Here is a 14,793-nt window from a genome sequence, read left to right as displayed (position 1 = left end):
GCTGGCGCGTGGCGCATGCGCGGCAGCCGCCGCCCCGGGGCAGAGCCGTTCGCCATGTGGCGGCTGGCGCGGCCGGGCTGGCGGGCGGCCGCCGCGCCCGTAGCGGCGGGGAGCGGCGGTCCCGGCGGCTGGTACGAGCAGCTGGCGCAGTCGGTGCCCGTGCACTGGGCGGAGCAGGGGCTGGCGGCGGTGCAGGCGGCGGCCGGGCTGCCCTGGTGGGCCACCATCGTGTGCAGCGCCGCCCTGCTCCGCACCGCCGTCACCTTACCGCTGGCCGCGCACCAGGGCCGCCTCCTGGCCAAGGTGGGTGCGTCCCCCCCCCCGAGGGCCGCCTCGCTGCGTGAGGCGGGGCGGGGGGCCCGGCTTGCGCCCTCCAGCCCGCCGTGGGCGGCATTCCCTCGGGGGGACTGGTAGGACGGCGGTTCCCGGCCGCGGTGGTGTCCTGCGGCCGGAGGTGGGGGGTGGGCTGCTCCGTGCCACGCGTGTCCCGCCCCACGGCGCCGCCGCTGAGTGGCCCTGGCCCGCCGTGTGCCCCTGCGCCGGGGCGCGGGCTGCAGGCCTGCGGGGCGCCGCGCTCCGGGAGGCCTTCCCGCGGCGGGGGCCTGTAAGTAATACAATATGAACACGTATGAATAAAACTGAGGAGCGGGGGTGCGCTGCTTCGTGGGGGCTGCGTGGAAATGGAGCTGCTTTAGCGCAGGAGTCGGTGTGTGCAAGGCGCCTTCCGTGGTGTGCTGGCTGAAGGCGCTTGCCCAGGCCGTCCCAATAAAAACCTGAAGTAAACCAGCCTTCAGCGCTTCCTAAATAACTTCCCCCCCCCCGAGCGAGGAAAACGGTTGGAGTTCCTGAAGAGGCTGGAGGAGCTTTTGCGGCCCTGCGGGGCGGTTCCCAGCGCTGTCCCGCGGCGGCCGCCGGGGTGCGGGCACAGCTGCTACAGCTCCATCCCCGCTGGAGTCCCTTGAGCCTTTGTTCACCTGCGTGAAGGTCGGGCTGGGAAATGCAGGTGTGGTTTTTGCATCGGGTTCTTCAGTGACGGTCCCTCAAAGAGCATTGTTGTACGAGAAACAATTTTATTGCAGTGTGTTTGCGGTGGGTTGTGGGTTTTTTTAGTTTGTTTTGGTTTTTACGGTTAACGCTGCCTTTCCTTGTGATTGCAAAAGTGAATACGGTATTACATTCTTATGTAGGGGGTTCTCTTATTCCTCGGGATAGTGACTCCAGTGACTGCAAAGTTCTATCCTGCTGGGCCTTAAATCTTTTGGAGGTGTCATTAAAGGCTTTTCTGTTAAGTATCTTGTCACAGTTCCTGAAAGAAGATTAGAAGTTTCTTATTCAAAACAAACTATAAAATCTAACTCTGTATTTATTTCATTTTTTAGTAAGATAGCATCTTCGATTGTTACTGTAAACACCTCTCACTAGTATTTTCATGTTATTTTGCTTAAAAGTACAAGGTTCTCAGGGATGTGTTGTCTTGTCCTTTGCAGTCATTTTTAATATCCGTGCAGTATCAGGTGGGAAGAGGAAGCAGTTGTTTCATGTAACTGTCCGTAAACACTTTTCCTTTTCTTTAGCTAGTTGGAAAACTTGCAGCCTGAGATTAAAAAACTAGCCGAGCATCTTCGCTATGAAGTTTCTGTTCGTGGAAAGCAACTGGGTTGGTCTGAAAAGGTGGCCAGGTAAGATGGCAATTTTATATACCTTATAAATTCATTCCATATTGAGGGATAGCAGGAGGGAAAGTCTGTATGTTCCACAGAAGATTCTACCATTACCCAAAGATTAGATTTTCTTGCCGCTTCTATGACTTACTTGCGTTTCTTGTATTGCTGTTCAGATTGTATCTGTTTTAAAGCTCCAGACTGGTGATAGTTTTATGATTACAGGGCCAAATCCAGGAATTTTAATTTGTTTTGTCTTTATGTGTGGGTAAACTTTCCTTAGCTATGGTGGTACCTAAATATTGCTGGAACTTGAGGTGTGAATGGTTGTGGTCCTGTTCCTTTGTTAGTGTAGTACCACACGCGGTGCAGTAGCAGTGTGTCTTGGCTGGGATACTGGAGATCACACAGCTGGCTGATTGCCTCTGTATTGAGGTAGTTATGCCCCAGTTCAGACAAAAAGCACTGTGAAATAAAATACCAGACAAGTTACTGGTCACTGCTAATGGTGGTTGGAAATTTTGTTGTGAAAAGCTGCTTTATAGCAATAGGGCCAAAAGTTGTGAGGGATGGGGGTTGGCAAAGGAGAGGGGCACGTCTGAAGAGGAAAGGCTCAGGTTTTCCAGAGTTGCACATTTGATACGTACAGCCTGTGGGAGTGTTATTTCAGAATTTGAGAAGTTATTCTGTAACAGCTGTTGTGAGAGGAGTTTTGGTTTGGGTTGCTGTTTTTTTTCTTTCTTTCTTTCTAAAAGGTTTCACTTTAAGAAAAACCTGAGGAGGGTTATTACAGAGCTGTACATTCGAGACAACTGCCATCCCTTCAAAGCCACGTTGCTGGTGTGGGTACAGATCCCGATGTGGGTTTGCGTGTCCCTCGCTTTGCGCAACTGCAGTGTTGGTGCCATGAGCTCAGAAGGTGATTCATCTGAACAGACACACTCTTTTAACAGTCATTTTTCATTCAGTTGCTGTTTTTACAGACGCTTCTTTGGTTAAAGTACACCATCTCCTGCGCTTGACATATAAGCTGATACAAAGAATACTCCACTGCTAAGTTTTTAAACAATACAGTTTTAGGCATGGATAAATATAAAAATAAAATTCAAAGGCTTTGATTAGGTACATTGGGCATGTTGTACTGGATTAAACTGCACTGTATGTAATCAAAGAACTTGTGTCTGGACCCCACCTGTACTTTTCTTTGGTTTGAACTCTTCCAGCAGGGATTTGCAGCATCCAGAGCATCACTGGTCTCTTATATGTTCTCATTATTTGTAATAGTGCTGTGAGCTTTGCAGGATGCCTCTTCAAAAGCAGTATCAAGAGTCTGAGGTCTGGGAACAACGTGAGGCATTTTGTTAGGCTGTGTGAGCGTTTAATTATTTTTTGTTTTTCTGAAGAAAGGTTTACTGGGGGGTGGGTGGGAATTGTCTTGGGATTTTTCTGGTTCACAAGACAAGGATATTTAGCAAGTAATACTACCTGTACCACAGCACATTCCCTATTAATCTGTATTTTTTTTCTTCCATGTGAATTTTCAAATGGAGTACTGTAGACAAGATGAATGCATGGGTTTTTTTTTTTAATAAAAATATGGGTGTTTTTATTTTGTAGAAAGCAGTTTATAGTTTGTTCTTCTAAAGCAGGGGTCCTCAAACTTTTTAAACGGGGCCGGAGCGTGGATGAAGTGGCAGGCAGCCATCTGCGGCTGCTTGGTTTTCCCCCCCCAACCCCGGGGGGGGGGGGGCGGAGGGTCTGTAAACACCGGGGGCCAGACTGAGGACCCTGGGGGGCCGTATCCAGCCCACGGGCCATAGTTTGAGCACCCCTGTTCTAAAGAAAAATGCAACAAGTTATATGGTTACTAAGAAAAATGTAATTATTTCCAAAATCTAAAGTGTGTACTCACTGTAGGTTACTGCATTGCGTATTTTCCTCACTGGCTTGTAAAATGGTGGTTGAGATCAAGCTAGTTTTTATCGCAGGTTTACCTGAGTCAGTGGCTGTCATTAGCTAAGCTGGATCTCACCTGGTGTCTCCCACCATTCTTTACTTGTGTTGATAGCAGGATGCCTTGACATGCAAGCTGTTAAACCAAAGTTTCCTGCTTTCATAGTATTTCTTGTGTAGATAAAGTGTACCTAGAAGCTTGGATGATTTGGTTGTAATACATGGTACAGTTCTGACCAGCTTGAGGTAGCAAATCATACTTAATTCCGTATTTTCTTTATTTTTATAGTTCAGGGACAGTTTTCAGCAGGAGGAGCATTGTGGTTTACAGACCTCACGGCACCAGATTCTACGTGGATTTTGCCAGTTTTGCTTGGGCTTGTGAATTTGCTGATAGTGGAGGTACGTTGATGGAATAAATAGAATGATTGGAAAGGGATTATTTCTTTTTTCTAGAACTGTGAGGCAGTGTTACCCACTTATAAAACACAGTAATGTAAGGGTGATCTCAGCTTATCGGTGCTTTAAATGCATTGGGCAGCACTCAAAAATAATTTGTTGTGTGCATTTGAATATGTGGGTATCTTGTTTAAAGATGACACATTCTGATGTGATATGGATACTTGACCTGAGCCTCAGTAAAATTTAGTCTTGACTCTAAAGTTTCTCTTAGAATGATGTTCTAATGAGCTCCCTGGGTGTTAAGCATCCAGAAGCATATGTTGGGGTTTTGGTTTATTCTACCCCCTCAGTTATTTCTCCCCACCTTGTGGACAAAACTAACGATGACTTCTTAAAAACTTGAAAAAATCCCTAACTTTTAAAGGTTGCTGGGGAGGTAAACCAACACAAACAGAAAAGAGAAAAAAAGTCTTCCATTTTCCGTTTTTGGAGGTAATTTGATGGAAATACTTTTCTTCTTGATTTTTCTGTCAGGTGTTCTCATCAAACTCTAACCCTGTGGATTTCATTGTTACTCCAGTTTCTTCTGTGTCATGTGGACAGAGTGTGTCTTAGAGAAAAAAAGTCCGTATGTGACTGTAGACCTGATTCTGCTGTCGTTTAGTTATCCATCAACTGTTTGTGGTCTGTTTCCTGTTGGCAGCCTTCTCCTCGAGGGCTGTGCTTCAGGCTGGGGCTTTGGCATGTGGAGATGTGAAAAAGAGACAGACTGTGTAAAGTTACCTTAACTTGAAATGATTGTCAGCTGCTCTGCTGGGTTGTTACAGTATTTTCTACAAAGGACTGAACATGTAAAACTTCAAACAAGTTAAATGAAAGACTGTAGCAGTATGTTAATTGGAACAGAGGATGCAAAATGAAAGTAATACCTGAACAGGAGTGCTGGGTTACAGGAAACCCCATGGTTGTCTTTTTTTCTCATTTTAGTCATTTCAAAAAGACCTTATGTCTGTGGGTTTCTGCCTTTCAGATCTTTGCTTCGCAAAAAATGGACGTTTCCAGGTTCCAGAAGCTTGCTACGAATTTCTTTCGTGTGGTGTCAGTAGTAATGATCCCTGTGGCTGCAACGGTCCCCTCTGTAAGTACAGTCTTAATGATGCATCTGTTAACCTCTGACTCTGGTATGTTCCTATTGCTTCAAGAGCAACCCAAATGCCTGGTGTGTTTAATAGACCATGCTCTCTCTTACAGCATGCCCTAAAACACGTAAGATGTTTTGTTTACACATGCATTTAAATTCATAAACCTTTTTACAGTGTTTTTGTTCAGAGGGAAGAATCTGCAGACTTACTGTTTCTAAATTACATTTTTGCAATTTAGGGCTTGGAAGGACATTTAGAGCAGGTTAGTATCCTTTCTGTGATCTCAGACGTGAGAGTAACATTTATATAAGGATATAGAGACAAAAGTTTGGGAGAAAACAGCATAGTTCTTATATCAGGAAATTGTCCATGATCTTGTTAAAACACTTCTCTTTTTTACCAGGTGTTCTACTTCTGGGTATTTTTGCAGTGGTTAGCAAAAGCAAAGTATCTAGTTGTTTGGCGCATCACCTTTAGTCTGAAATAGAGAAGTTTACGCAAGTTTAATATGAATTAATTTATGAACTGTTGTCAGATTCCAGAGTAGATGACTTTTTTTTCCCCAAAAGAGTTGAGAAAGAGTGAAAAATACATTTTAAATGGAAGCCATTGTTATTGAGAGAAGTGGGGTTAGGTGAGTTTATTTTTCTTGATAACTGGGAGTAACCAGTTGTAGAGGAATGAAGGCAGTGGGTTGCTTGACATTGATAACATGCAGCTGTGGCCTTGCTACAAAGGCAGTGGGTTGATTGACATGGATGATGTGCAGGTGTAGCTCGTTCTGCTAAGTGGTTAAATAGCTCTGAGGAGAGGCTGGCTGGAGGAGGAGCCTGGGGAAGGAAGAACCCAGAGGTAGTGGAGAGAAGGAGCAGTGTGGTCTGGCCTCAGGAGGGTGGAAAAACAGCACGGACAGTAGGATCTGACTGATGGTAAAGCCCTGTTGCAGCCTGCTAGTTTTACTTGCGCTGTGACAATTGGTGCCCTGTGTGAGGAAAATTGATTTGGATCAAATTGCAACAGCCAGTGGTTGTGGTTCATGAATAGCTGCCTAAAACTGTAGTGTTTTCATTGTGTCTAGGGAAGCTGAACTCTGTATTTGTCTCGTTGCAGTCTATGTCGTTGTACTGGCTGTCCTCAAGCTTCGTGGGACTCTCGCACAACCTGTTGCTGCGTTCTCCAACCTTTCGTCGGCTGTGTTGCATACCAAGGACCAAATCTGACTCTGATACTCCTTACAGGGATATAGTGTCTGCCTTGACTACCAAATACAGCTTTAAGAAATGATGTCATTTGAGCTGTCAGAAGAGCTGTCCCACAAATCTTGCATGGGTAATTAAGTAGTGCTGTTTTATTGAGCTGTGCTTACTTACTGTAAAATGTTGCAGCTGGAATTATATTTATTTTCCAAATAAAGCATTGACTGTCTGGCTGTGAAGAATGATTGTTCAGCACAAGTGTGTCTTTATTGGGAAGTTTTGTTTCAAGGGTGGTTGTTTTGCAGTTAGAATAATCCAGTAATAGTTTTGCCTCCTGAATTGTCGTAAGGAATTGTGCAAATGAATATTAAATAAAACTGTGACTCAGCTAGGCTGCCATCTTGTAGTGAAGCTGATCTGACTTACGGGTTAGCAAACAAGTTGTGGGATGAGGGAAAGACTAGATGGTCTGATGCTGTAGTTAGTGGTTTATTTAATTAAGACAGTGGCGCAGATTGATTGGCGAACTGTAGTCGTTCGATGTCCAGGTGGTTTACGTGATAGTTTTTCTAACAGTTCTGATAGCTCATTTCCTGTATCTGCAAAGTAAACTAGGTTGTTGTCAGTGTCTCGGACACTAGGTGTGGAGTTAGGAGGACAAGTTTCTTATATTGTTTTTGGTGATCAGCTGTTGAGTGACAGTGCTCTGTTTCTACATGATTTCTTTTTCCATTAAAAGAGTAGCAGCTGCTTATTGTATATGCTGAAATGAGGCATGTAGCACCCTGAAAAAGAGTGAATGATGGTGAGAAACCAAATACTTCAGCTGTATATCAGATCTCTTTTTCAACATAAGTCCTAAGGGTAAAGTGCAAATATTTTATGCCTTAAAGGACCCTGTGTATGATTTTTATTTTTTTTATGTGAACATTGGTGTCCTTCCATGTAGGTAGTTCCTGCAAGGGTATTCACATCTTGCTTTGCTCTTCATACCATGTCAGCAGACATGTTGTTGTGAAAGTTATGTGCGTGAACGGCCCTTTGCACAGAGGTCTGTGTGAATCTGGTCTAGTGAAAGGTTGTCCTTTTTTTTTTTTTTTTTTTCTTAGAGAAGCAGAAATTGGGATAGAGGGCAAAGCATAGCTTATATGCTTTGCTTTCAGATGGTTGTCGTAGCACAGAGTCAGGATGATTTGTGTTTTCACTGTTCAAGTTGGTGCTTATTAATCTTTGATAATAGAAAGCAATGTTTAAAATAACTAGGATTTTTTTTTCATTACGGAAAACTATTTAAGTAGTGGGAAAGAGAGAAGCAGGTGGAATACCAGGCAGCTGTAGATGACAGTAACAAGCCAATGGTCACATGCCTTTGTTGTGGTGGGAAGAACCTGTAGTCTTTTCTTTTGTTGGTTTGTTTCCTGTCACACTGAACCCTGAGCAAAACATGGGGTTGAAGAAGTTTATCAAGGTTTGGCATGTAGGTAGGAGAGGGATGTTTTTCAGAAATGTTTTTTGAAATTAAATGTTCCTACTTTTCAGTCCTGATACTGCACTGCAGTTTGTCTGTTAGTGGATGCATTTTTGCTAGGGGAGTGCATGACATTCTCTCATGCTTGCTTCAGAAGCTTAAAAGAAATCATATAAATTCTATTTTCTTACTGCATTTTATTTGAATTTAATATTGCCATATGGTTTCTCAGGCTGCAATCTACCTGTTAGACAGGATTGAATGACAGCAATGGTGGTTGGGCATGGTTTCTCGCTGTAGGATTGCATAGTCTGCTGGTGGCAGGATACAGGCAGGTTGTTACGCTGATCTGGCAGTGGTTGTTCACGGAGTTGGCTCCTGGCAGTGGCCTGGTAAGGTGATGAGGGGAAAGTGAAATCCTGAGGTGCCTGGTTGTACGAGGGGAGCAAGTGTCTACTGGGCTGTATCGGCAAGAATGGAGCCAGCAGCTGAAGGGAAGCAGTTGTTCCCTGGCAATTCTGGAGGCTGCGTCTGGATGCTCTGTCTAGTTCTGGGTTCCCTGGTCAAGCACATCAATGTACGGGAGCAGATCCAGGATACTGAGACAGTCACAGCGCTGAAGCCTGTGGTGTGCTGAAAGAACTGGGTTTTTGTTCAGCCTCTAAAGACAGCCTTGCAAAGAGGCAGGGGAGACTTACCGCTGTCTGCCAGCAGTGGGAAGTGGCAAAGGACATGGAGCCAGACTCTGCTCAGGAGGGTATAGAGGAAGGATGGGAGGCAACAGGAGCAGGTCTGAAGACAAAAATTTCAAAATTGATATAAAAACATGTGTTTTATCTTGAGGATGGTTCAGCACTTGTTTTCCTGGGCAATTGTGGGTTCTGTGTTATCAGAGGTACTTGAAACTTCAGCTGGATGCGGCCCTGAGGGACCTGCTTTAATGTGCCCTGCACCGAGCAGGGCTTGGACTTGAGATTTCCAGAATTCCCTTCCTAGCTGCATGGTTCTTTGATTATATTAGTGTCTTATCTGGACAAATATCACAAATTCTTTAAAATAAAAACATTTTTCAAGTATACAGTTGGGAGCATACTCAATGTTATGGGTGGTGTATTGCCAGTTACCGTATAGGTTAAGGCAAGAATGCAGTTTGTTGTTCCTGTGTAGGTAACGCTGAATTTCTAGCAGCGTCCCCATCCTAAGAAGCAACAGATTGATTGTAGCCTTGTATCACATCAAGGGCTCGGTGATCCTTTTAACTACCTTTTTCTACTTGGGAATCACTGACTTGCACATTTTCTTCCTCTTCTGTGTATGGTTTGTTTAATAATATTCTGGATTAATTTTTAGAGAGGAATGGCAATTAAAATTTTTAGTTGCACTGGTCAAAAAAAATTTATTTCTGATTTCTGACTGTTGCTCAATATTTATTACTTTTTCCTTAAAACTAATGGCAAGCTTCCTACTCTGTAATAGGCCTCTTGTCCCAAAAGAGATTTCCTTCCCTTTTGAGATTTCAGTTAAGAGGTCCTAGTTTAATTTGCAAACATGTATGCAATTCTTTAAGCACAGGAAAATAGGTTGGGTTTAATAGCAGAGAGGTACATGTGCAAGTTTGGATCGTTGGCTTTTGAACTTGTGTTTTGTTGTTAGTGTTGTAGAACGACTCACTTCACAGTGCTGATACCGGGTCTGGCTGCACAAGAACATGAGGCAGTGAAGCTCAGTGAGATGCAGTGCTTTTGATGTTGCTTGCATTATTATAGAAAGAGTGACTTTATATTCTTTGTCACCTCAAATAGCATAGCAAGGTTTAGTGAGATATTGATCCTCGTGCTGAAGCCAAAGGCAAGATTTTCCTTGTTTTAAAATGGCAACAGGGCAAGACCTCAAGGGCACAATTGATAATTTTCTTCTGCTTGGAGACATTAGTCTCATGTGTCAGGAAAAGTTCCTTCTTATTTCCAGTGGCTTTATAATTTCATAATAAATATTCACTAAGGGATTTGGTGATTTTATTTTTGTTTTAAGTGTTCAGGTGCTAAGTTTAACAATAATAAATACAGAACAAAGTAATCAAAGTTAATAAAAACTCAGAAGTGTATACAGAAGGACTATATGTGAACTGGCCGCAGGTAAAGGTATTTAGAGTTAACGTTAAGGGTAAGAAATGTCTGGGATATTTTCAAATCCTACAAAAATCTAGTAAACTAAACCCAGACTCAGACTGTTAAGACTAATAGGAAAGTGCCGAGGAGGTGGATTACTCCACACTTGAGTATTACATGTGTCCTGCACTTCCCTGTGACGTACCTGTTTCTGGGTGTTGCTAGAGGCAGTGGGGAGGATGGCAGGACACAGTTTGGGTAGAGCTGGAGCCACATGTGGTGATTTTGGCATGGAAACCTGGTAACTTGTGCCACGCTTGTGGCTTTGCAAGTTGGAATTCTGCATGCTGATTCTGACCAGCTCCAGTGCTCCCTGGGTTAGTTACTTTTGTCTCATTTATTCCATCAGTTAAATTGCCAAGAATGTGTAATTGCATTTAGAAAATATTTGCAGTTGTTGCGATGAACTGCTGAGTTTGGCAAATATGAATGAACTGTTACTAGTGAACTGTGGTTTTTTTGTCCTTGCTCTTACATTGGTAAGTAGTTGGAATCTGAGGTATGAGGCTGGCATGGAGATTTGTCTCATCTGTGCATCCTTGATCCCCCAACCTATGCGGTAGAAATCGAGGAGGACTGAAGCTGTTCAGTGATGATGACATTATTGTTCTTCCTTTCTGGAAAGGATTTCAAACATTGCTGTGGTGTTCATTATTTCTGTGTTGGAAAAGAAATGTCTGTTAGTCATAAGGATAAGAGGTCAACAAAATCCAGACTGTTCAGAATGAAACTGAAAAAAGCCAACCATTAATTTGCGTATTATTTTTAAAAAGTAGATGCAAGGTGAAACTGTTTAGTCATTCACCACTTGGCTTTTACAAAGACACCGTTCTAGATTACCAAGGCCAAGGAGTTTAAAGTTGGCCAACATCTGGTAAAATCCATGCAAGGCATACAGCTGTTGATTATCTTTTCCATGGGGATAGATACTATCGCAAATGAAACTGCTGCACTTGAGGAACACAGAATGCAACAGGCACTGTGGAATGGCAGCATGGAGAGCAAAGCCCAACTCCTGGTTCATGCAGCTGACTTTTTATGAAGACTATTAAGTTCTTCTGAAATGTTAGGTAGGAGTGCTTAGTTTTAACATACCTGTTGTGAAGATACGAATTTGGATTTCTTCGGCAATTTGGGAAAGCAGTTGTATTTCTAGTTGAAGAGATACTATGAGAGTAATTTTATTTCTTTTGAGATGTGTCTCAGAGAAGGTGCTAGTGTGAGTGAAGTGGATCCCAGAGAAAAATTTCGCAGGGCTCTGAGGTTTGATTATCTGCAGTCCCTAAGTTTCCTGGGAGCAAATAAACTGTACCATCTTGTTTCAGCTGTTGTGGATACCGAGGTGATTAAAATTCTGTCTTAACTAATTTAGCTGCATTGAGAGTAAAGTTTCTAGCTTTTGTTGCAGTTTAGTGTTCTTTCTGTGCAAAATAAGAGGTGCACCTGTATATGGGGGGGAGGGGGGAAGCAGAAATTCTGTGGTTTTCAGAACTCTCATGTAACACAAAAATTTTCGATTTAACCAAGATGACAATTCATACAGTTATTTCCTGAAATACTTAATGGTTCTAAAAATAAGGAAGATTTGTTTTATCATTACTGAAGAAACTGTTCCTCGTTGCCCGTTCCTGTTTGCCTAGGCTAACGTTAGAGAATCCAGGCATATCTTGTCTTTACTCAGAAATTTAATATTTGTGTAATACCACTGTTTTATCTTTGTCAGAAATGTTAGCAGTTTTGATTAATACTTAATTTGTAGATGTCCCTCTAACAGAGGGGGAAGTGGGTAAAAGGAGCATTTTGGTGGGTTTTTTAAAATCATTTTTAGTCCCTTTGACCCCTGATACAGTGGTATGTATGCAATTTGTCATGAAAGGGAGTGTGGAGGTAAAGAACTGCTTAAGGATATTCTGCACAGTTGTCTTCCTTTCACTGCCTGCCATAAAGCAGCAGATTGGAAATAACTAAGGATGGTTTTGTTTGTGGAACAGTTGGAAACAGTGATAAATAGGGAATGGAAGTTGTAATTCTCCCATTAATAAAAAAAAGCACTGTTAGCTTTTACTAGTATTTTTATTTCTGAATTAGGTAGCTGTTGTCCAGGCATAATGCAAGTTGGCATGATGCTTCTGTCCTAAATACAGACTGTAGTTCCTCATGCCTAGCCACAGCCTCGTGTGGCAGTAGCTACTGTAACTTATTGTGCATTGTGCTGATGCAAAATAAAAACAAGCTTCTAATTTATGTATAGTTTCTGAACTTCAGTCAGTAGATCCTGCTCCACAGATTCTTTAAATACTTCCAGCATAACCAGAAGTGCTAGAATTTCGAAATTGTTTTTCTGAGCATTGCCGAAAAAACACTGAAAAAATAGGAGTAAGTACTATAAACCCCAGGAATCTCCTGGGAACATTAAGCTGACCTTTAAACAGTGGCAGAAATAAGTGAGGTTCAGCAACTGCTTCTACTGTACTGGATAAAAAAATCTGGTAAAAGAGATTATTAAATAACATCTCAGGCACAAAAGAAGATTCATGGAGTTCAGCCACTAAATTCACTGAAAGCTGTTGGACAAAAAAGAGAGGACAAATTGTGAAAGAAACTAAGACAGGAAGTAAGTGTTCCACCCAGGGCTGAAGAAGTCCACATGCTTCAGACATACTTCAGTCCTGTCTGAGAGCTGATAACCACAAGCCCTTAGTAAGCAAGAGACAAGACTGGAAAGGGGCAAAAAATACTACTTTTTTTTTTTGGTGTTGAGAGACAGTATATCTACCTTCAGACATATATGTACACATGCACACACACACCCCCTCCTACCTTTCTTCTAGCCTTTCTCTGCAGCTCTGTGATTTTAAGAAAACATTTTTCTGTTTGCTGATAATCTTCAGATCAAAAGCAGTGGCAGTTCAGCAACTGGAACTCAAGTGGGAATGTACAGAGTGCACCTTTTCCAGATTCTTTTTATTTAGGTTAAAAGTAACACTGATACCAAGTGCTGAATAGTCATGCTTAGGTCCTTAAAGAAAGCCATACTTTAGTTTTTTGTTTGAACCTCATGAGACAAAGACCATAAATGTTGTGACATGTAGTTTGTTTCTAGTTCTGTATTAATTGGTACATTAATGTTTCTCTGTAGCTGGAAGGGCTGCATGCTGACGGACCTAAAACAGGACCTGAGCTTCTCATGTAGATTAGTAAGTCATGAGTAGGCAACCTTGCTTTGCAGGCATGAGTTGTTTAAATGGGTGACAGGCTGTGAGCAGGAGTGAGCTCACAGCACTTAATGGTTTGTTAATGCATGAGGAATAGCCATGTGGCACTTCGAGACTGATGTTTTATTCTGGAACTTGCTCATTTGTTCCATAATTTTTGTCCCTTTCTCCCAGAAGTCTGTTAACTATGCTTCCTGAAAGTATCTTGAAGCATATCTGAAAGCAGTGATAGGCTGTGTTTGTATGCCTGTCAGGTATACGTGTCATTCTTTAACTCTTAAGTAAAATGAAATCTGGTAACCATGTTTCACATGAATTCCCTACACTTCATCCCTGTTTAGGGAGAAGGAACAGGAGAATACTCCATTTTATAGGAAATATTCTCCTAGCTTTTATCTAGGCCTTTAAATTAGCATTAGTTAAATTATACGTTATCCATATGTCTTTGATCCTCCTTTTTCCCCTTTAATTCATAAATGCCTATTATTTAATTTTTTTCTTGAATGGAAGTGCTTCAGTAATTGCATAGATTAATATGGAGATGCGTATCTGGATTTTTTAAAAGTTTTGTTGTGAGTAGATGTCCTCCTTTACCCTGAAAACTGCAAAGTTACTGAATTTAAAGTACTATGATTTTAAAATAGTTAGACTTATGTGCTTTGCGTAAATGCTGGGTTCAACTTAAAGAGTTTTTTCTTTGTTAAAATGAAAGGTAAGGAATTATTTATTTTTTTTTAAAGATTCCAAATTACTACTATGATGTGAGCTACGTAAAAAATTGGTAGCAAAATTTTTAATACAGAATTTGAAACATTTATGGGAATTGTGGCGATAGCTTAGTGAAACTCAAGGAGAACTAATTGTACCATGTGCTTAACCAGTGCTGTTACTTATATATAATGCTGCTGCTGCTGGCTTTGGTCAGCCACTTAACCGATGGAACTGTAGAATCCTGCTTCTCCTACAGTTGCCTTTTAGCACCTTGGCAAACCTATTTATGCTTTTGAAAAGGTATCGGAAGTCAGCTTTCAAAACGAGGACATTGATACCACTAGTGATATGTTGCAACATTCTGCCTACTGTATAGATGTATTCTCCTACATCTCTAACCTTATGGATAGGGATGAGATGAGGTTTCTGAGTGAGAACAGCAGCTCTGGAGAAAAGATGCAGATATTATGGTACTAATAGTGTTGTCGCACCAACGGAGTCCATTGCCCGTGCACAGTGTCTTTGCAGAGGTGGGTGCTAGGTGGTAAATCCACAAAGCTAGCAAACCTTCAACACATAGTAAAACATTTTATACACTTTGAGCAATTGTTTACAGTTAGGTTTAGTCACACAGTTCTCATCGGGTCTTACTAGCAAGGTACAGCATTCCTTGTTTTTTCACTGCATGCTCTGTGGGGAGGGGGCTTTGTTAGTAGGGGCTTCCTTTGCTCAAGGGTGGATCTTTGAGTATGCTAATTAGGATAGTTCACACATAGTTGCAGTAATTTTTTGTCTGGTCTCACTAACCCTTTGGCTCTCCTTGAGCTTATCCTGTTATGTAAATAAGCCTGACTTATTTACGTCTTGGTCCCTTCTC

The 14,793-nt window shown here is 42.2% G+C and overlaps 1 protein-coding gene across 2 annotated transcripts; it reads left to right on the top strand.

Moving 5' to 3' along the window:
- Positions 1 to 6,596, top strand: LOC101918060 (cytochrome c oxidase assembly protein COX18, mitochondrial). Of its 2 annotated transcripts, none has more exons than XM_055797401.1 (6): positions 1 to 303; positions 1,579 to 1,679; positions 2,417 to 2,580; positions 3,904 to 4,016; positions 5,047 to 5,154; positions 6,269 to 6,596. In XM_055797401.1, exons 1-6 carry the CDS (start codon positions 16 to 18, stop codon positions 6,440 to 6,442), a joined length of 948 nt encoding a protein of 315 aa, XP_055653376.1. In that variant the 5' UTR covers positions 1 to 15; the 3' UTR covers positions 6,443 to 6,596. The 2 variants fall into 2 exon arrangements, with proteins under 2 accessions (XP_055653376.1, XP_027650881.2); XM_027795080.2 differs by lacking the exon at positions 1 to 303 and adding an exon at positions 643 to 1,003.
- The last annotated feature ends 8,197 nt before the right edge of the window (positions 6,597 to 14,793 follow it).

The sequence above is a fragment of the Falco peregrinus genome, chromosome 2, assembly GCF_023634155.1.
Source record: "Falco peregrinus isolate bFalPer1 chromosome 2, bFalPer1.pri, whole genome shotgun sequence".
Taxonomy (NCBI): Eukaryota; Metazoa; Chordata; class Aves; order Falconiformes; family Falconidae; genus Falco; species Falco peregrinus.
The sequence above is the reverse complement of the archived record's forward strand: the minus strand, read 5'-3'. Positions and strand labels throughout refer to the sequence as shown.